Source organism: Oncorhynchus keta, unplaced genomic scaffold (genome assembly GCF_023373465.1).
Source record: "Oncorhynchus keta strain PuntledgeMale-10-30-2019 unplaced genomic scaffold, Oket_V2 Un_contig_7609_pilon_pilon, whole genome shotgun sequence".
Taxonomy (NCBI): Eukaryota; Metazoa; Chordata; class Actinopteri; order Salmoniformes; family Salmonidae; genus Oncorhynchus; species Oncorhynchus keta.
The window spans coordinates 63314-85000 of record NW_026289563.1 but is presented as its reverse complement, the minus strand read 5'-3'; the positions used below and the strand labels follow the sequence as shown (position 1 = coordinate 85000).

The 21687-nt window shown below is 46.1% G+C and overlaps 1 protein-coding gene across 1 annotated transcript in view; it reads left to right on the top strand.

Annotated features, from left to right (window-relative positions):
* The window catches only part of LOC127926458 (E3 ubiquitin-protein ligase TRIM71-like), a 30347-nt gene extending 8901 nt beyond the window's left edge, over positions 1-21446 (top strand). Inside the window, 4 exon segments of the mRNA XM_052511850.1 lie at positions 8739-8906; positions 14316-14450; positions 14600-15881; positions 15884-21446. Coding sequence (XP_052367810.1) covers positions 8739-8906; positions 14316-14450; positions 14600-15881; positions 15884-16050 — 1752 coding nt within the window. The 3' untranslated portion in view covers positions 16051-21446.
* Positions 21447-21687: the final 241 nt, after the last annotated feature.

The following is a 21687-nucleotide window of genomic DNA, read 5'->3' as shown; positions in this document are numbered from 1 at the left end:
TTTCAGATATTGTCTCAGTCACTAACCATTTAGTCAATGATTCTGTAACTCATTAATGTCAGGAGGCCCGTCTCTGATGAGACTACACTGACAGGCTATAGGTTCATGTGTTTTCAGATATTCTCTCAGTCACTAACCAGTTTAGTCTCTGTCTGGTAACTCATCTAATGTCAGGACGATCTGATGAGACACTGCTACAGGCTATAGGTTCATGTGTTTTCAGATATTGTCTCTGAAATAAAAGCCACTGTTGCCGTTATTGACTACACTGACAGCTATGAACATTCAGTCAATGATTCCACAGTACATTAGACAGTTAACTGGGGGAGGAGGCCCGTCTCTCATTGACTACACTGACAGCTATGAACATTCAGTCAATGATTCCACAGTACATTAGACAGTTAACTGGGGGAGGAGGCCCGTCTCTCATTGACTACACTGACAGCTATGAACATTCAGTCAATGATTCCACAGTACATTAGACAGTTAACTGGGGAGGAGGCCCGTCTCTCATTGACTACACTGACAGCTATGAACATTCAGTCAATGATTCCACAGTACATTAGACAGTTAACTGGGGGAGGAGGCCCGTCTCTCATTGACTACACTGACAGCTATGAACATTCAGTCAATGATTCCACAGTACATTAGACAGTTAACTGGGGAGGAGGCCCGTCTCTCATTGACTACACTGACAGCTATGAACATTCAGTCAATGATTCCACAGTACATTAGACAGTTAACTGGGGGAGGAGGCCCGTCTCTCATTGACTACACTGACAGCTATGAACATTCAGTCAATGATTCCACAGTACATTAGACAGTTAACTGGGGGAGGAGGCCCATCTCTCATTGACTACACAGGGGGCTGCTGAGGGGAGAACGGCTCATAATAATGGCTAAAATGGAAGAGTGTCGAACACAAGGAAACCATGGGTCTGATGTGGTTTATACCATTCCATGTATTCCTTTCTAGCCATTACTATGAGCCTGTCCTCCCCAATTAAGGTGCCATCTACCGCCTGTGATTGGTTACCATCGCTCCTATCAGTGCAGTGAACTCGTGAGGAATCTTGTCTGGTTTGTCATTCTGTCTAGCTGGGGACATCCTCTGAGAACCAACCTCAGTCACTATTTTATTATTCTGTTTCAGTTCTTCTTCCTCTTCCTCCCTGTGAATCTCTTTTTCAATTTTAACCCATTTCATGTAAGAGAGGAGCCCCTCCTCAGGTGCTTTGATATAAAAACTATTGCCCCTCCCAGGTGCTTTGATATAAAAACATCCCCGGCCCATTGAAAACTGCCCTGGCCCAGCCCCAGTTTATCCCCGGCCCAGCCCCAGTTCATCCCCGGCCCAGCCCCAGTTCATCCCCGGCCCAGCCCCAGTTCATCCCATCCCCCGGCCCAGCCCCAGTTCAGCCCAGCCCCAGTTCATCCCCGGCCCAGCCCAGCCCCAGTTCAGCCCCCCTCGGCCCCAGTTCAGCCCCGGCCCCAGTTCAGCCCCCCGGCCCAGCCCCAGTTTATCCCCGGCCCAGCTTAGGACCTAACCAGAGAGAGAGGGGTTCCTATGGTAGGACCAGACCTTCATCAGGAATGTGGAACGGTCTTCATTAGGGATGAGGAAGGAGGCCTGACTGGCAGTATTACTAATAGACCTCTTATGTAACAGAATTAGAAGCCAGACAGAAGAACTGGAGATCTGTTGTTTTATTCCCATGGAAAGTTCTCTCTCTAATGTAGCTCTATTCCTCCTAGTTCAGCTGGTTCTGAAGGTGGATGAACATTGTAGATGTTGTCCATATTGATTAGTTCTAGACCAAACCTTTAATACACATTAAAGTTCTACTGTAGGCTACACATGCACAACCATTGCATTGGCAGGACTCAGGTCTTTTAATGAAAGGAATTGTACATCTTTTCTCCCCGTGACTATAAATCTCTGTGTTGAAGAGACTTTGAAAATAGTTTTAACTTGACAGAGTGGACGTTTGGTTTCCCTGCTGGTCCTACAAGGCGGCAGACATCAGCAGACATTGCATTAACGATGGGGCCCATTCTTCTCATTGGGAATATCAAAACCATGTCTAGCCAAAATAACTGTTTATACGTCCCAAATGGCACCCTATGCCCTAGATAGTGCACTACTTTTGACCTGCCCCTAAGGTAAAGTAGTGCCCTATGAAGGAATAGGGTGCCATTTGGAACGTAGACTCTGTGTTGCCATAAAGCAGGCAGCACGGCTGGCGAGTCAGTGGAACATATGTCTGAACATTTAATGCTGTTGTATGAAGAAGACAGATGGAACAGTCAGTCCAGTCCAGGGACATAAAGAAAGCCGTTGGAATGGTCTGCAGATTGTGTTTCTGATGAACAGTGGGAAGTAGAAGGGGATTCACTCAGTGTGGGTCACGTTTCTTCTTCTGCTGAGTGTAGATTTTAGTACAGATGGAATATCACCATTGTAGGAAACAGAATGGGTGTACACACAGTCACCGCTGTGTGGAAGTGTTGGACACATCGATCAGTGTAGAGCTGGAGCTTGTCAAAGAGAGATGTGTCCGTGACACTTCCCTGTAGTTGGGTAGTTCCTTCACTCTACCATTAACCAGGGGGCTCATATGGGTGTGTGTGTGGGGGTAAGTGTGTGGACTGTAGGGTAGTCCCCCCCCACCCCCACACGCACAGCTCACATGGAAGCGCTTTCATAATTTTATATACAAGAAACGTCTGGCATGGCATCAAAGCAGCTCTTTCTCTGGGATGGGATGGAAGCCCTATTCCTAGACAGTGAGGGGCTCTGAAATGTCTCATGTGTTTTGGCTCATGGTCAGTCCATGAGGAGGCACAGTTCTTTATTAGGGTTCTGAAATTCTGGGACGTTGCATTATTCTGTCCCTCGTTACATTTCCATCTACAGGCTAGCGAGGAAGCAACAACTTAGTGTAATTTACTGTCTGAGATTCTGATGAATCATAATTCCAGATGTTTTCTGATTTGGATGTGTTTTGATGTCCACCATCCCAGGGAATGGTTCCACTGTCCCCTTGTTTCACTTCAGACACATGAAATACCGTAACATGGACGTGATAACAGCTCTGTCCTGTTCCACAGAAGTCCAAGTGCATCCTGACTTTGGCCACTTCTGTTGGCAGTTTGGTGTTTAAAGGTCCCTCCATTCCTCCCCCTCCCTCTGTGATGCTGATAGATACAGGATCACAACCTCTGGTGCGATAACACAACACTAGGACTGTAACGGTCACGGAATTTTGGATGACTGTAATTGGCCAGCCAAATGACTGCAGTCACCGTAATAACTGTTTTGAATAACAAACTTATTCTTTTGGCTGCCATCTTTCTCCTCTCCTCTGCTGCTCTGATCTGGGGGCTAAAGACATCAGCATACTTCAGTTGGGCTGGCTGCTAGCCCAAACCCAATGAGTGTACTCGCAAACTCCTTTAAAAGACCTTCGCTTGAAAAACGTGAAAAAAGTGTGTCCATTTGTTGATTTGAGACCCCGTAGCCAGTATAAACTTCATCAAAATAGTCCCAATTAATTGAAGATAACCCAAGATACCCGTCATTCATTGAGACATTTTTATGTTTGCTGCAGCATGAAAACATGTGTGGCCAAACAGCTGAAAAACCCCCTTACTAAACGTGGTGTTGAGGGCTGTGTTAGAGGTCCTAAAGGGCTGTGTTAGAGGTCCTAAAGGGCTGTGTTAGAGGTCCTAAAGGGCTGTGTTAGAGGTCCTAAAGGGCTGTGTTAGAGGTCCTAAAGGGCTGTGTTAGAGGTCCTAAAGGGCTGTGTTAGAGGTCCTAAAGGGCTGTGTTAGAGGTCCTAAAGGGCTGTGTTAGAGGTTGTCAGCCTGTTGAGGGCTGTGTTAGAGGTTGTCAGCCTGTTGAGGGCTGTGTTAGAGGTTGTCAGCCTGTTGAGGGCTGTGTTAGAGGTTGTCAGCCTGTTGAGGGCTGTGTTAAGAGGTGTTAGTCAGCGCTGATGGTTGGCCTTTGTTGTGGGGAGCAGAAAGCACCTCCGAATCCATTGACATTTTCAAATGGCTGACTGGGAAGAGGGAAGGGGCCAATGGGTGAGCTATGTACCCCGACCCATGCTGAGTGATCCATCATTTAATTTCAGGGCTTTGTGGTGCTGAGTGGACTAAACACACACACTCTCGTACTGAATCTCCATAACTAACTCTAGAGCATCCAGTCTAAATGAACTCTCATTGTGAAAACTCTCTGATAAACTTAACCTCTGCATTAAACCTTAGTATCGTCAGAGTATGTCCCCACACCAGCACCAAGTTATATTATGACTGTTGCTATAGAGACATGTACTATACAGTGCTTGAATGGATTTCTGGATACGTGCCACACATACATACATTTTAGTGGTAATACATAGGAACACAGCTAAGATAAACATCTTCAGGGGCTCTGTATTGGAAATATTGATGTTCTTGGCAACAGACCAATGTAATTGTTTATTGGCCTCCTTTCTCTATACAATGTAGTGATTGGCCTGCATCACTCACCCTACTTTCTCCATCCTATCCTGTACGCTCTGCCCTTTCACTCCTGCAGTGATGGGAAAAGTAGCCAATCGTCATACTTGAGTAAAGGTATCTTAATAGAAAATGACTGAGGTGAAAGTCACCCAGTAAAATACTACGTGAGAAAACCAAAATATTCTGTTTCAATATACTTAAGTGTAAATAATTTCAAATTCCTTACATTAAGAAAACCAGACGGCATGATTTTTGTGTTTTTTTAAATGTATTTACAGATAGCCAGGGGCACACTCCAATACTCAGACATAATTTACAAACAAAGCATTTGTTTAGTGAGTCCGTCAGATCAGAGGCAGTAGGGATGACCAGGGATGTTCTCTTGATAAGTGTCAAAAATAAAGTGTAGATACAAAAAATATATACTTATGTAGTATTTTAAAGTATTTTTACTTAAGTACTTCACACCACTGCACTCCTGCTTCCTCTCTTTCATTCTTTCTTACCCTTGTTTCTTCTTTCACTCTACTCTGCTTTAGACAGGACTGTGTCCAAAACACTGAGTATGTGATGCCATACAGTACATCGTTGTGCAGATGGAGGCAGAGCCATAGCTTAATGTTAAAACACTGAGTATGTGATGCCATACAGTACATCGTTGTGCAGATGGAGGCAGAGCCACTGAGCTACAGTAATGTCAAAACACTGAGTATGTGATGCCATACAGTACATTTGTGCAGATGGAGGCAGAGCCATAGCTTAATGTCAAAACACTGAGTATGTGATGCCATACAGTACATCGTTGTGCAGATGGAGGCAGAGCCATAGCTTAATGTTAAAACACTGAGTATGTGATGCCATACAGTACACTGAGTATGTGATGCCATACAGTTGTTGCAGATGGAGGCAGAGCCATAGCTTAATGTTAAAACACTGAGTATGTGATGCCATACAGTACATCGTTGTGCAGATGGAGGCAGAGCCATAGCTTAATGTTAAAACACTGAGTATGTGATGCCATACAGTACATCGTTGTGCAGATGGAGGCAGAGCCATAGCTTAATGTTAAAACACTGAGTATGTGATGCCATACAGTACATCGTTGTGCAGATGGAGGCAGAGCCATAGCTTAATGTTAAAACACTGAGTATGTGATGCCATACAGTACATCTGTATGTGATGCAGACATGTTGTGCAGATGGAGCAGAGCCATAGCTTAATGTTAAAACACTGAGTATGTGATGCCATACAGTACATCGTTGTGCAGATGGAGGCAGAGCCATAGCTTAATGTTAAAACACTGAGTATGTGATGCCATACAGTACATCGTTGTGCAGATGGAGGCAGAGCCATAGCTTAATGTTAAAACACTGAGTATGTGATGCCATACAGTACATCGTTGTGCAGATGGAGGCAGAGCCATAGCTTAATGTTAAAACACTGAGTATGTGATGCCATACAGTACATCGTTGTGCAGATGGAGGCAGAGCCATAGCTTAATGTTAAAACACTGAGTATGTGATGCCATACAGTACATTGTGTTGTGCAGAAAACCTGAGGCAGAGCCATAGCTTAATGTTAAAACACTGAGTATGTGATGCCATACAGTACATCGTTGTGCAGATGGAGGCAGAGCCATAGCTTAATGTTAAAACACTGAGTATGTGATGCCATACAGTACATCGTTGTGCAGATGGAGGCAGAGCCATAATGTCAAAACACTGAGTAATGTTATTGTTAGCTATTAAAACTAAATGGTCAGGAGATGGAGGCAGAGTCAATGTCAAAACATGTTAGATGCCATATACTGTACAGATGGAGGCAGAGCCATAGCTGTAACAATAGAACTGGCTGGAGGCAGAGTTGGTTGTTGCTGTATGTTGAGAGGATAGCTTAATGTTCTGTTGTGATGCCATGACTGTCTGCTTCTGTGCCATGCCTGTCCCTCTGCAGGTTCTGTTGCTGACTGTCTGGAGGCAGAGCCATTCTGAGTATGTGATGCCTGTCCCTCTGCAGGTTCTGTTGCTGACTGTCTGCTTCTGTGCCTGTCCCTCTGCAGGTTCTGTTGCTGACTGTCTGCTTCTGTGTCTGTCCCTCTGCAGGTTCTGTTGCTGACTGTCTGCTTCTGTGTCTGTTCCCTCTGCAGGTTCTGTTGCTGACTGTCTGCTTCTGTGTCTGTCCCTCTGCAGGTTCTGTTGCTGACTGTCTGCTTCTGTGTCTGTCCCTCTGCAGGTTCTGTTGCTGACTGTCTGCTTCTGTGTCTGTTCCCTCTGCAGGTTCTGTTGCTGACTGTCTGCTTCTGTGTCTGTCCCTCTGCAGGTTCTGTTGCTGACTGTCTGCTTCTGTGCCTGTCCCTCTGCAGGTTCTGTTGCTGACTGTCTGCTCCTGTGCCTGTCTCCCTCTGCAGGTTCTGTTGCCCTGACTGTCTGACTGTCTGCTGTGTCTGTCCCTCTGCAGGTTCTGTTGCTGACTGTCTGCTTCTGTGCCTGTTCCCTCTGCAGGTTCTGTTGCTGACTGTCTGCTTCTGTGCCTGTCCCTCTGCAGGTTCTGTTGCTGACTGTCTGCTCCTGTGCCTGTTCCCTCTGCAGGTTCTGTTGCTGACTGTCTGCTCCTGTGCCTGTTCCCTCTGCAGGTTCTGTTGCTGACTGTCTGCTTCTGTGCCTGTTCCCTCTGCAGGTTCTGTTGCTGACTGTCTGCTCCTGTGCCTGTTCCCTCTGCAGGTTCTGTTGCTGACTGTCTGCTTCTGTGCCTGTTCCCTCTGCAGGTTCTGTTGCTGACTGTCTGCTCCTGTGCCTGTTCCCTCTGCAGGTTCTGTTGCTGACTGTCTGCTTCTGTGCCTGTCCCTCTGCAGGTTCTGTTGCTGACTGTCTGCTTCTGTGCCTGTCCCTCTGCAGGTTCTGTTGCTGACTGTCTGCTTCTGTGCCTGTCCCTCTGCAGGTTCTGTTGCTGACTGTCTGCTTCTGTGCCTGTCACTCTGCAGGTTCTGTTGCTGACTGTCTGCTTCTGTGCCTGTCCCTCTGCAGGTTCTGTTGCTGACTGTCTGCTTCTGTGCCTTTCCCTCTGCAGGTTCTGTTGCTGACTGTCTGCTTCTGTGCCTGTCCCTCTGCAGGTTCTGTTGCTGACTGTCTGCTTCTGTGCCTGTCCTCTGCAGGTTCTGTTGCTGACTGTCTGCTTCTGTGCCTGTCACTCTGCAGGTTCTGTTGCTGACTGTCTGCTTCTGTGCCTGTCACTCTGCAGGTTCTGTTGCTGACTGTCTGCTTCTGTGCCTGTCACTCTGCAGGTTCTGTTGCTGACTGTCTGCTTCTGTGCCTGTTCCCTCTGCAGGTTCTGTTGCTGACTGTCTGCTTCTGTGCCTGTTCCCTCTGCAGGTTCTGTTGCTGACTGTCTGCTTCTGTGCCTGTCCCTCTGCAGGTTCTGTTGCTGACTGTCTGCTTCTGTGCCTGTCACTCTGCAGGTTCTGTTGCTGACTGTCTGCTTCTGTGCCTGTCCCTCTGCAGGTTCTGTTGCTGACTGTCTGCTTCTGTGCCTGTTCCCTCTGCAGGTTCTGTTGCTGACTGTCTGCTTCTGTGCCTTTCCCTCTGCAGGTTCTGTTGCTGACTGTCTGCTTCTGTGCCTGTCACTCTGCAGGTTCTGTTGCTGACTGTCTGCTTCTGTGCCTGTCACTCTGCAGGTTCTGTTGCTGACTGTCTGCTTCTGTGCCTGTCCCTCTGCAGGTTCTGTTGCTGACTGTCTGCTTCTGTGCCTGTCCCTCTGCAGGTTCTGTTGCTGACTGTCTGCTTCTGTGCCTGTCCCTCTGCAGGTTCTGTTGCTGACTGTCTGCTTCTGTGTCTGTCCCTCTGCAGGTTCTGTTGCTGACTGTCTGCTCCTGTGTCTGTCCCTCTGCATGTTCTGTTGCTGACTGTCTGCTCCTGTGTCTGTCCCTCTGCAGGTTCTGTTGCTGACTGTCTGCTTCTGTGCCTGTCCCTCTGCAGGTTCTGTTGCTGACTGTCTGCTCCTGTGCCTGTCCCTCTGCAGGTTCTGTTGCTGACTGTCTGCTCTGTGTCTGTCCCTCTGCAGGTTCTGTTGCTGACTGTCTGCTTCTGTGTCTGTTCCCTCTGCAGGTTCTGTTGCTGACTGTCTGCTTCTGTGTCTGTCCCTCTGCATGTTCTGTTGCTGACTGTCTGCTCCTGTGTCTGTCCCTCTGCAGGTTCTGTTGCTGACTGTCTGCTTCTGTGCCTGTCCCTCTGCAGGTTCTGCATTTCTTCTGTGATACGTGCTCCGTGCCTGTCTTTAGGGAGGCCAGTGTGGGTTGTCACTCGGGCCACAGCCTCCTCAACCTCCAGGATTCCCTGCAGGACTCCAGGACCCTCACCATCCAGCTGCTGGCAGACGCCCAGCGAGGCAGGCACGCTGTACAGGTGGGTACTGGGATGCAGGGCAGGCACGCTGTACAGGTGGGTACTGGGATGCAGGGCAGGCACGCTGGGGGTACTGTACAGGGGGTACTGAGATGCAGGGCAGGCACGCTGTACAGGTGGGTACTGGGATGCAGGGCAGGCACGCTGTACAGGTGGGTACTGGGATGCAGGGCAGGCATGCTTACTGGGATGCAGGGCAGGCATGGGTAATGTGATGCAGGCATGTTGTAGGTGGTGGGGACTCTACATAGATCTATAGGGGGATATACAGAGGGGACTCTACATAGATCTATAGGGGGATATACAGAGGGGACTCTACGTAGATCTATAGGGGGATATACAGAGGGGACTCTACGTAGATCTATAGGGGGATATACAGAGGGGATTCTACGTAGATCTATAGGGGGATATACAGAGGGGACTCTACGTAGATCTATAGGGGGATATACAGAGGGGACTCTACGTAGATCTATAGGGGGATATACAGAGGGGACTCTACGTAGATCTATAGGGGGATATACAGAGGGGACTCTACGTAGATCTATAGGGGGATATACGGAGGGGACTCTACGTAGATCTATAGGGGGATATACAGGAGGGGACTCTACGTAGATCTATAGGGGGATATACAGGGGACTCTACATAGATCTATAGGGGGATATACAGAGGGGACTCTACGTAGATCTATAGGGGATATACAGAGGGGACTCTACGTAGATCTATAGGGGGATATACAGAGGGGACTCTACGTAGATCTATAGGGGATATACAGAGGGGACTCTACGTAGATCTATAGGGGATATACAGAGGGGACTCTACGTAGATCTATAGGGGATATACAGAGGGGACTCTATGTAGATCTATAGGGGATATACAGAGGGGACTCTACGTAGATCTATAGGGGATATACAGAGGGGACTCTACGTAGATCTATAGGGGATATACAGAGGGGACTCTACGTAGATCTATAGGGGGATATACAGAGGGGACTCTACGTAGATCTAAAAAAAGGGGGATATACAGAGGGGACTCTACGTAGATCTATAGGGGGATATACAGAGGGGACTCTACGTAGATCTATAGGGGATATACAGAGGGGACTCTACGTAGATCTATAGGGGGATATACAGAGGGGACTCTACGTAGATCTATAGGGGGATATACAGCGGGGACTCTACGTAGATCTATAGGGGATATACAGAGGGGACTCTACGTAGATCTATAGGGGGATATACAGAGGGGACTCTACGTAGATCTATAGGGGATATACAGAGGGACTCTACGTAGATCTATAGGGGGATATACAGAGGGGACTCTACGTAGATCTATAGGGGGATATACAGAGGGGACTCTACGTAGATCTATAGGGGGATATACAGAGGGGACTCTACGTAGATCTATAGGGGGATATACAGAGGGGACTCTACGTAGATCTATAGGGGGATATACAGAGGGGACTCTACGTAGATCTATAGGGGATATACAGAGGGGACTCTACGTAGATCTATAGGGGGATATACAGAGGGGACTCTACGTAGATCTATAGGGGGATATACAGAGGGGACTCTACGTAGATCTATAGGGGATATACAGAGGGGACTCTACGTAGATCTATAGGGGGATATACAGAGGGGACTCTACGTAGATCTATAGGGGGATATACAGAGGGGACTCTACGTAGATCTATAGGGGGATATACAGCGGGGACTCTACGTAGATCTATAGGGGGATATACAGAGGGGACTCTACGTAGATCTATAGGGGGATATACAGAGGGAACTCTACGTAGATCTATAGGGGGATATACAGAGGGGACTCTACGTAGATCTATAGGGGGATATACAGAGGGGACTCTACGTAGATCTATAGGGGGATATACAGAGGGGACTCTACGTAGATCTATAGGGGGATATACAGAGGGGACTCTACGTAGATCTATAGGGGGATATACAGCGGGGACTCTACGTTGGTGTGTGTGTGTGTGTGTGTGTGTGTGTGTATGTGACGACCACTAGTCAGCTCTGACAGTTTGTATTCAGAGTCTTGACGGCATCAGGAACAGAATGGATCATTAGTGTCCTCTATCACTCCAGCCTCACATGGCCCGGAGAATGGGAGTGGGAGGGCGGGAGAGAGGGAAGGAGAGCGGGCGAGAGAGAGAGGCCATAGTGCCCATTTATAGCCCCTCTAATACTATGGCTGCGTCCCAAATGGCACCATGTTCCCTACATAGCGTTCTACTTTTTAGGGAATTAGGGTGTCAGCCCCGTGAAGGGAATTAGGGTGTCAGCCCCGTGAAGGGAATTAGGGTGTCAGCCCCGTGAAGGGAATTAGGGTGTCATCCCCGTGAAGGGAATTAGGGTGTCAGCCCCGTGAAGGGAATTAGGGTGTCAGCCTCGTGAAGGGAATTAGGGTGTCAGCCCCGTGAAGGGAATTAGGGTGTCAGCCCCGTGAAGGGAATTAGGGTGTCATCCCCGTGAAGGGAATTAGGGTGTCAGCCCCGTGAAGGGAATTAGGGTGTCAGCCCCGTGAAGGGAATTAGGGTGTCAGCCCCGTGAAGGGAATTAGGGTGTCAGCCCCGTGAAGGGAATTAGGGTGTCAGCCCCGTGAAGGGAATTAGGGTGTCAGCCCCGTGAAGGGAATTAGGGTGTCAGCCCCGTGAAGGGAATTAGGGTGTCAGCCCCGTGAAGGGAATTAGGGTGTCAGCCCCGTGAAGGGAATTAGGGTGTCAGCCCCGTGAAGGGAATTAGGGTGTCAGCCCCGTGAAGGGAATTAGGTGTCAGCCCCGTGAAGGGAATTAGGTGTCAGCCCCGTGAAGGGAATTAGGTGTCACCTGGGATGCAGACAACCACTGAAAACATTAGGCCACTCCTCTTAGTGTCATCCGTGGGGAATTAGGTCAGCCCAGTGAAGGGAATTAGGGTGTCACCTGGGATGCAGACAACCACTCAGAACATTAGGCCACTCCTTCTAAGTCGGCTGGCTGGGAGGTGGGTTGTCCTCCAGCTGTGAATAGAGAGTGAAGGGTGTTGGGAACAGGATGGCTTTGGGAGGACGGACACAATGGAGAGGAATTCTAGGAAGACGCTTCCTTCCCCCGCCCCATACACCCCCCCCTCCCTCTCCCATATCCCCCAAACCAACTCACTCACATGCCAATGAAATATGTATGCCCCTCCCCTTTCTCAAAACACAATAGAAAAACACACCTCCCCCTACCCCCTTCAGTTCTGTGACGCTCAGTTGGTGTTTTGAGGCTCACTTAACTTGAAGACCTAATTCACCAAATGCTGCTAACTCAGTCTAGGTTTAGTGTTTTTAGCTCCTGTGAAGAGGCTGTACTATGACAAGGACCAGCCTGATAATCCATTATTTCCTATGAAGAGATTTCATGGGCGGTGTCCCAAATGGCACCCTGTTCCCTATGGGCCCTGGTCAAAAATAGTTCACTACATAAACAATGGGTCCAATTTGGGACACACATAATGTTCATGGGCTTGAATGGCACAAAGCCCAATCTGTAGAACTCTGTCCTGAAAGGTAGAAGACCTTTGGCCTAAAGGGTTACATTAAAACACCATAATCTCATTTGCCGCCTTTTTCTGCCCGTTCTGCCACCCCTTAACCTCTGAACCAGGATTTGTTACCCCTATAGATGACGTCATTGGTGCTTTCTCTCTGATTGACACCACCACCCTGGTAGTACCCCTCATTCCATTGGTTGAGCTCAGTCCTGCCGGGACGGATCAGGTTATGGACGGTTGTCAGCTTCCACCTAGTGAGAAGTTAATTGAACCTTTTGTCCTAGTCGGTCACACTTTATATCAAGGCCATTTAGCAGACACTTTTATCCCAAGAGACTTAGTCATGCTTGCATTCACTCTCCCTACAGTTAAAGGCATGTCTGCTGATTAAGCATTTTGGTAGCAGATCTTAACACAGTCTTAACATAACGCTCTGAGCTTTAGTTCCGACCCCTATATCCACCAGAGGTGCCTCTATAGAGTGACTTCATGATGAGGACCAACTACTGTCTGGAAAACAGCTGCTGTGTTGGCCTGGGGTCAACAGCCTCTCTCCACCAGTAGTACTGGACCCAGTCTGAGGAATTTAATTCACTTAACCAGCTGGCCTCCTACTGAAAAGACTGAGGTCACTCATCAATTCATCCACTGATATGGAGGGGAGGAGAGGAGAGCCATTTACACCATAGTCTCATGATAACCAGTAGCTTGCTGTTCCCTGGTGCAAAAAGGTTGAGAAACACTAACCTCCTGCATCTGATAAAGAACAATGTTTCACTATTTAAAGGTCTTAACCTACATCCGGTGAATTGCAGAGCGCCAAATTCAAATTAAATTACAAAAAATATTTCATTTTCCTGAAATCACAAGTGCAATGCACCAAAACATACCTTAACTTGTTGTTAATCCAGCCGGTGTGTCAGATTTCAAAAAGGCTTTACGGTGAAAGCAAACCATGCGATTATGTGAGGACAGCTCTCAGCAGACAAAACATTACAAACAGCTAGCAGCAAAGTAGATTTGTCACGAAAGTCAGAAAAGCAATACAATTAATCACTTGCCTTTTGATCTTCGTATGTTTGCACTCACGAGACTCCCAGTTACACAATAAATATTAGTTTTGTTTGATAAAGATTCTCTTTATATCCAAAAACCTCCATTTGATTGGTGCGTTTTGTTCAGTAATCGTGCAGTCACGACGGGCAGACAAATTCCAAATAATATCCGTAAAGTTAATAGAAACATGTCAAACTTTTATTATCAATCCTCAGGTTGTTTTTACAATAAATAATAGCTAATATTTCAACCGGACGGTAGCCTTTTTTAATAGAAGAGAGAAAGAAAAGGTCTTGCTCCCGGCGTGCACGCATGCACAAATCTGAGGACATCTGGCTATCCACTGACGCAATGTGATCATTCTTTCTCATTTTTTCAGAATAAAAGCCTGAAACTATGTCTAAAGACTGTTCACACCTTGTGGAAGCCATAGGGAAAGAATATGGTTGATATCCCTTTAAATGGAGGATAGGCTTGCAATGGAAAAGAGTGGTTTCAGAAAAATGGCACTTCCTGGATGGATTTTCCTCAGATTTCCGCCTGCTATATCAGTTCTGTTATACTCACAGACAATATTTTGACCGTTTTGGAAAATTTAGAGTTTTCTATCCTAATCTGCCAATTATATGCATATTCTAGCTTCTGGGCCTGAGAAATAGGCAGTTTACTTTGGGCACGTTTTTCATCCAAACATCAAAATACTGCCCCCTAGCCTAAAGAGGTTTTAACCTGTCAGGACTTAACCTGTGAATAATGTGTCAATGTACCATTCAAAGGTCATGCTACATTTCGTCCCCACTAAAGCAGTTTCTTAATGATTTACCTGCAGCTGAGCATTGAGAAAGCACAGGCCGTTGCTGAGCAGGTGGAACTCAAGGCCATGGTGGTCCAGTCAGAGGTCAAAGCCATCACACAGCGTCATAAGAAGGCCCTGGAGGAACGAGAGTGTGAACTACTGTGGAAAGTAAGTTGGTTTTCTGCTAAGTAGTATCATACTGTAGGACCTACAGTACATTTACACATTCCAGCAATGTTACAAAACCTGACAAGTGTAACTCTTTTTTTTCTCCCTTCTGTCCCTTTCCCCTCTCCCTCCTTTTGCCCTCTCTTAAGGTTGAGAATATCCGTCAGGTGAAAGCCAAGTCCCTCTATCTCCAGTTAGAGAAGCTGCACCAGAACCTGACCAAGCTGGACAGCACCATCTCTACAGTAACCCAGGTCCTAGAGAAGGGCAGTAGTCTGGACCTGCTGCTGGCCAGAGAGAGCATGCTCCTCCAGATCACAGAGCTTAAGGCCCTCAGGGAGCTGTTACTGCCGCAGGATGATGATCGCATCCTGTTCACCACCCCCGACCAGACCTTGCTCCTCGCCATCCAGTCCCTAGGTCTGGTCAGCTCCGGGGCCTTCGCCCCCCTCACCAAGGCCCAGGGAGAGGGGCTTTGTCGGGGCTTGCAGGGTAAGCAGGCTTCCTTCACTGTGGTGGGGTATGATCATGATGGAGAGCTCAGGCTGTCTGGTGGGGACGGTGTGTCAGCTGTGGTGGTGGCGTCCGATGGTAACCTGCTAAACGCTGAGGTGACCGACCATCAGAACGGGTTGTACACGGTCAGCTACCTGCCCAAGGTAGAAGGAGAACATCTGGTGTCAGTCCTTATCTGCAACCAGCACATCGAAGGCAGCCCCTTTAAAGTGCTGGTCAAGTCTGGCCGTAGCTATAGAGGTACCCCCTTTCCGGTGGCCTCGTTCGGCAGGGAGGGGGACGGAGATGGGCAGCTGTGTCGCCCCTGGGGGGTGTGTGTGGACAAAGAGGGCTACATAATCGTAGCTGACCGAAGCAACAACAGGGTGCAGATCTTCAAGCCGTGCGGTTCCTTCCACCACAAGTTTGGTACGCTGGGCTCCAGACCAGGCCAGTTGGACCGACCAGCTGGGGTGGCCTGCGACAGCCAGAGGAGAATCATCGTTGCCGACAAGGATAATCACCGCATCCAGATCTTCACCTTTGAAGGCCGGTTCCTCCTCAAGTTCGGGGAGAAGGGAACCAAGACCGGTCAGTTCAGCTACCCCTGGGACGTGGCGGTCAGCTCGGAGGGAAAGATCCTCGTCTCAGACACCCGGAACCACCGCATCCAGCTCTTCAGGCAGGACGGCACCTTCCTCAACAAGTACGGCTTTGAGGGGGCTCTATGGAAACACTTGGACTCCCCCAGAGGCGTGGCCTTCACTCAGGAGGACCACCTGGTGGTGACAGACTTCAACAACCACCGTCTGTTGATCATCCGGTCGGACTGCCAGTCGGCCCGCTTCCTGGGATCAGAGGGAAGCGGTAACGGTCAGTTCCTGCGGCCGCAGGGCGTAGCAGTGGACCAGGAGGACCGCATCGTGGTGGCTGACTCCCGAACCACCGGATCCAGGTGTTTCAAACCAACGGTAATTTCTTATGCAAGTTGGGGACTCAGGGTAGCAGCTTTGGACAGATGGATCGCCCATCGGGTATAGCTGTTACTCCTGACGGAAGGATTGTTGCCGTGGACTTTGGAAACAACCGAATCATTATGTTCTAGGCTAGGCAGTTTGTCTGCTGGTTTGCAAAGGAAGAAACATTGAAGAGGAGATTTTGAAACACACCCAGCAGATGCAAATGTCTTTGTGAGCAAATGGAGATGGTAATATTGAAACTTGACCTTTTCTCTCAGCTTTACCTCTATTTTGAAAGAGCAAATCAATGTAGAACATGAACCGCTGCCAACAAGGGGTTATTGTCATAAGCTGACATTTTGAACCCTATAGAAGGCCTTCTGTGACAGTATCTGGCTCGATAGTTGTCTTTGCTCCTGATGTGTGCGTCAAAATCTCTGATTTTCTCAGGGAATTTCTTGCATTGTTGAAATACTTCCACTGCATCATACCTACCTCATGTAGCTGTGTATGAATGTACTCCTTTATTATTTGATGCATAGATTTTGCTAGTGGAGTTTTGATAAAGTAACTACCTCAATGCAAGAGAAAAGTATAGTTAACATGAAGCAACATTTGGTTGATATTTGCACAGAAAGCACTCAGACATTTTCTCTAATTGTTACTGTTGACATAAAGCGTGTGAAATCCCAGAATGTTGCTGAGAACAATGTATTTCCTGTGTTACATACATGTGGCAACGTGGAGTCAGACATTTTTTATAAACTCAGCAACTGTTATTTTTCCATTTTGTTTTTAAATATGCCTTCATACCTCTGTAAAAACCTTTTTTACCTCATGTCACAACCACATAGTACCTCAGAACTCCAGTGTCCTCAGGTCAATAGTATGCTGAGTCCCAATGGCACCCTATTCCCTAAATAGTGCACTACTTTTGACTAGAGCCCATAGGGCACTGGTGCACTAAATAGCGAATAGGTTGTAATCTGAGACTCGTCCTGTAAAATGGATTCTCTCCACAAAATGGCTGCTGCCAGTTTGCTATAGGCAGGTTGAATATTTGATATCAGTGACCAGTCAGTTCAGTCAGTTGTGTGATTTCAGGGAAAAACATTTAACAAGGAATTGACCATCTTGAATTTGGTGAATCATCAGAATTGTTATTTTCTGGGCATCTATGAAGAACTGTGACTTGAAACTACTGGCAATCATCATTGTTGTTAGATGAATGAATACATGTCAGGATTAATATATCCTAAGGCAACTAGTGCATTCGGCCACAACATAGTGAAGATTAGACAATGACACATTGGTGTGGGTTAACTTGGATTTAATCTCAACCATGTCTGAACCTGAGTCTAAATCTATTTACTGATATCCATTTAGAAATAATTGAAATCTGTGTAGACTAACTCTCCTAAGAGTAGTGAAGTTTCATTCTGATATTTTTTGAAGAACAACCTTTGTGCACATGGTTGGTGGTTTAGATTGGCACCCTAATGACACTACCATGTTCCTTTCTTTGTGATCGTTGTTTGAAAAGTCAATCGTTGCCTCTGGGCCTCGACTATGTTCCCGTCAAAGAAAGTCATCCGTTTAGCTTTGTTTCCTTCAAAATAGAATGCGTCAAACATGGGAAACCGCGAGAATATTGTTTTATCCTGGTGGCAAATTAAAATTAAAAGTAAAACTGACCAGTAAATTTAAAAGTGGCAGCATTGATGTTGATCTCCATTGCCTCCATAGTATTTTCAATAGATATTCTCCGTAGTAACCCCTAGCTGCTTGTCAGTTGCCTGATGACCCACTCATGTAGCCTACAGATGGCTGAGTAACCAAAGCAAAAGGCTCCACATAAATAGAATTCCATCAGCTGCTGCTCCCACACCCACATTCACCCTGCTCTGAACTGTGATGGCAGGGAGTCTGTTGGTCACATTAGACGTTGGACTATCAGTCAGCACAGCAGTTCCTCTCTATTGTATGTACCTCTGTCTGAGAGAACATAACCAAACCAGGTCATTCATGGTTCCACAGTGGCTATTAACTACAGAACATCAAGAACCAGTAAAAATGCAAATGCTAAAATTGAATTAATGTTTTTTTCACCAGCTGTAGCCTGCCCTGTGTTATAAACTAGCTGTTCATAGCTATTAATATTGTGCTTATAGCTTGAACTGTTAAAGCCAAGTCCCACTCTCCTCCCTCTGTGTCTCTGACTGTGTCTAATGGGCCAGTATTTCCTGTCTGTTGAGCCACATTGCCGCAAGTGCTGGTTTACGAGGAGAGCTCGGTTCTTTTCCAAATGGCACACTAATCCCTATATAGTGCACTACTTTTGACCAGAGCTTTATGAGCCCTGGTCAATAGTAGTGCACTAAATAGGGACTAGGTTGCCATTTGGCACACCTATGTGAGTTAGTGAGGCACCATAGCTGTAGGTCTCCAGCTGCTCTAACCCCCAGAAGAGCTGGAAGGCATGCAGCTCGCCAGACACACCTCATATCTCTTTTACCTTAATAATCACAGCTGAGTGTACAGGGGGACCAGTGAGACGTTGGGCACCAGACACGGCTTACTCGGTTACATCCTCTTAATGATTCAACCAAAATGGCCACTTTTTAGATGTTGAGTTTCCAGGTGTTTTAGTGGATTATTCACATTGACACTGTTCCAGTGTTGTAGCTTGTGCCTTTTGTTATACAGGAGATAAATTACACTGTTTCTGGGCCATTTTTGACCAGCAGGAAAGGCATTGTGACAAAAACAAACAGTATAAATGGACAATTTGAGGTAATAAATATAACTCTTATAAAAATGGCACACCATCACTGTCATTTAGTTAAGTATTTAATGTTGTCCTTGCTGGTGTGACCCCTGGAATATAAAAAGAATAAAATAATAATGAGATATATATATATATATATATATATTTAACCAGACAAGTCAGTTAAGAACAAATTCTTATTGACAATGACAACCCACTGTTCCCCGGTAGGCCAACTGCCTTGTGCAGGGGCAGAATGACAGATTTTTACCTTGTCAGCTCAGGGATTCGATCCAGCAACCTTTTGGTTACTGATCCAATGCTCTAACCACTAGGCTACCTGCCACCCCATATATACCTCTTTATACAGAAAGATATAGGTATAATGTACATCTTTACCTCAGTATTACTGAGCTACGCCCATTACCTCATTGCTGAACTGTTAATACCTCGTTGGCATGGTTGCATTTTTCAAACCTCAGTTGAATTGCAGTTAGATGTGTGGTCTTATAATGTACTGTTGTTCCACTAAAGAATGGAAAGGGAAGGCTTGGAGAAGTTATGAACAGTTTGATCAAGTAGATTAAACCGAGGACAATGCTGCTTCAAATCCACACTGATCTGATGTATTTTCAGTACATTGTTGGTTCCTATAGTTTGAACTTAAGTTTGCAGTGAATGTTTCTTAAAAGACCTCAAGGTCTTGACACTTAGAAGACAAGACTTGTATATTTTAATGCATGATTCAAAAAGTAATTGTGGAAAAGATTTGTCACTGCTTTTTAATTATTTTCGGGTTGTAGTATGTTAGGTTGAGGAGGATGGCTTCCTTTGACTATAAGATTGTATCTGTTTTATGAATAGCCTTACTGGGCTCAATCAAGTTACCTCATGTCAAACAGATTTCAAACAGAAATACATTTGCCTTAAATATTTCAGTATTTTATTAGGACCCTGATTAGCTACTGCTGAAGCAGTACATAACACTATACTAGTAGAGGACATTCAACATGTACTCTGTCTATACTTCCACAGTTGGAAGTATCACAAATAATCAAGAAAACTACCAAGGGCTTAAAGGTAACCTTTGAACTTTGTTATTTATCTGTTTCTGTAGTTAGTTTTTTGTCAGGTTGCAAAATTCTGGTAACTTTACAGGTTTTCAAGAATTCCAGGTTGGAGGATTCCCGGAATCAGGAGTGGATAAAGAGGGCATCTTCTAAACGGGATTTCTGGGAATTGGGGGAAAGTTTATTTGCAACCCTAGCCGGAAGTGTACTTTGGGCTCCATTTGATCCATATGGTGGAAATTCAGCACTATAGAGAAATGAAAGGCAATGTTCCCACATTTCATGGAGACTGGCAGCGGTAACCGTGAATGCAATGTCGACTCAAATCAGAAAGGACCTTTTTCCATTTGAATTGCGCTGAACTTCTTCTGTGCAGATTAAATGGAGCCTCAGTCTATCCAAACTATTAGAAATGGTCTGTGTTCCATCCTCCACAGTAAGGTATCTGGTTGAGCAGTATGGGAGGATTCCAGCATTGGTACTTTTCTTCTCATGGAGATAAACAACCGAAGCCTATCAGTTCATAAGAACATGGTCTTAGACAAATTGACTACATGATCATATTAAAGTCAAACTCCGATAGGTATAATGCTTGTGTTCCACGTTTTCAAAAACTCTCAATAAGCAGCTTTTACCTAATCTGATGAAAAAAATGTTTTTAAAATGACATAAGTCCCAACTTTAAAATGCTTAATCAGATAATTTTGGGTGGAAAAAAAATACTGACTCAAACAGATTTGTTTTACTTTTCCAATGTATAATGTTTGTTGGTGTCTCAGTATGTGGGGAAAAATGTCTCAAGGAAAAAATATTCTGTATTGTGACAATTCTATGCTGTTGTGAAATATACATTATACTGTCAGATGTCTCTGATCCTTAGTCCTAGTCAGGCCATTTGAGCATGGTGCATGGTGAACGGGGTATATTAATCATTTGATACTTTAGGCCATTTACTCTAATTGTGTTCAACCCCAAAAAATTCACTGTATGAAAAACGTTGAGGTCGTTTGACCCTTTTGTGGGGTTTATATAACCTGGAGTCAAGCCTAAATATTGTGCAGTTTCATTTTAAGTGAAATGGAAGGCTGCTCCATATAGATTCCACTTATGAGTGTTTGAAAGGGATAGCAGTGAGATTAGGGGACCCTATACCCTTTATTGACTGGTTGGAAGTGTTTGTGAGCCCTAAATACCACCCTGTTCCCCAGAGCACAGGTGTTAAACTCATTCCACGGAGGGCTGTTTGTTTTCACGTCTTCCTTGTACTTGATTGAGGAATTTAGGTCACCTGGTTGTCTTGTGTTTTAGCAGATGCTCTTATCCAGAGAGACTTGCAGTACTGGTCCCTCGCGGGAATCGATCCCACAATCCAGATGTTGCTAGTGCCATGCTCTACCAACTAGATGCATGGAACCTGGGTTGTCTAGGTCTTAATTGAAAGGAAAAACGAAAAACCTGCAGACACTAGACTAGGCCATCCATGGAATGAGTGACACCCCTGCCCTATAGAGGGCACTACTTTTGACGAGAGTCCTATCAAAAGTTGTGCATTATATAGGGACAAGGGTGCCATTTGGGACTCAAGAAGCATTTTGAAGGATGTTAGGCGACTGTTAACCTGCCGTCTGCTTCTCGTCTATATGGACATAACATTTCCTATGCAGTTTGGGACTTCAATAAAATGTCATTCTTGTATCCAACATCAATTTCCTGATCCGTCTCTTTTTTGAGTCCACTGTTATTCAGGCACTGTAGAATAACAGAAAAGCAGTGTGTCCACATACCAAGAGGTGATCAGTGACCAGGCAAAGCCATGTGTTTAGTGAGGAGTATTCTTATGGCTCAGTCTGGCAGCAGGGAAGGGGAGGCTTTAGGAAGTAACACCCCAGTCTCCTTTATCTCATCACCTGATTTACTGAAGGTACATTACAATGGGTGGTCCAGGT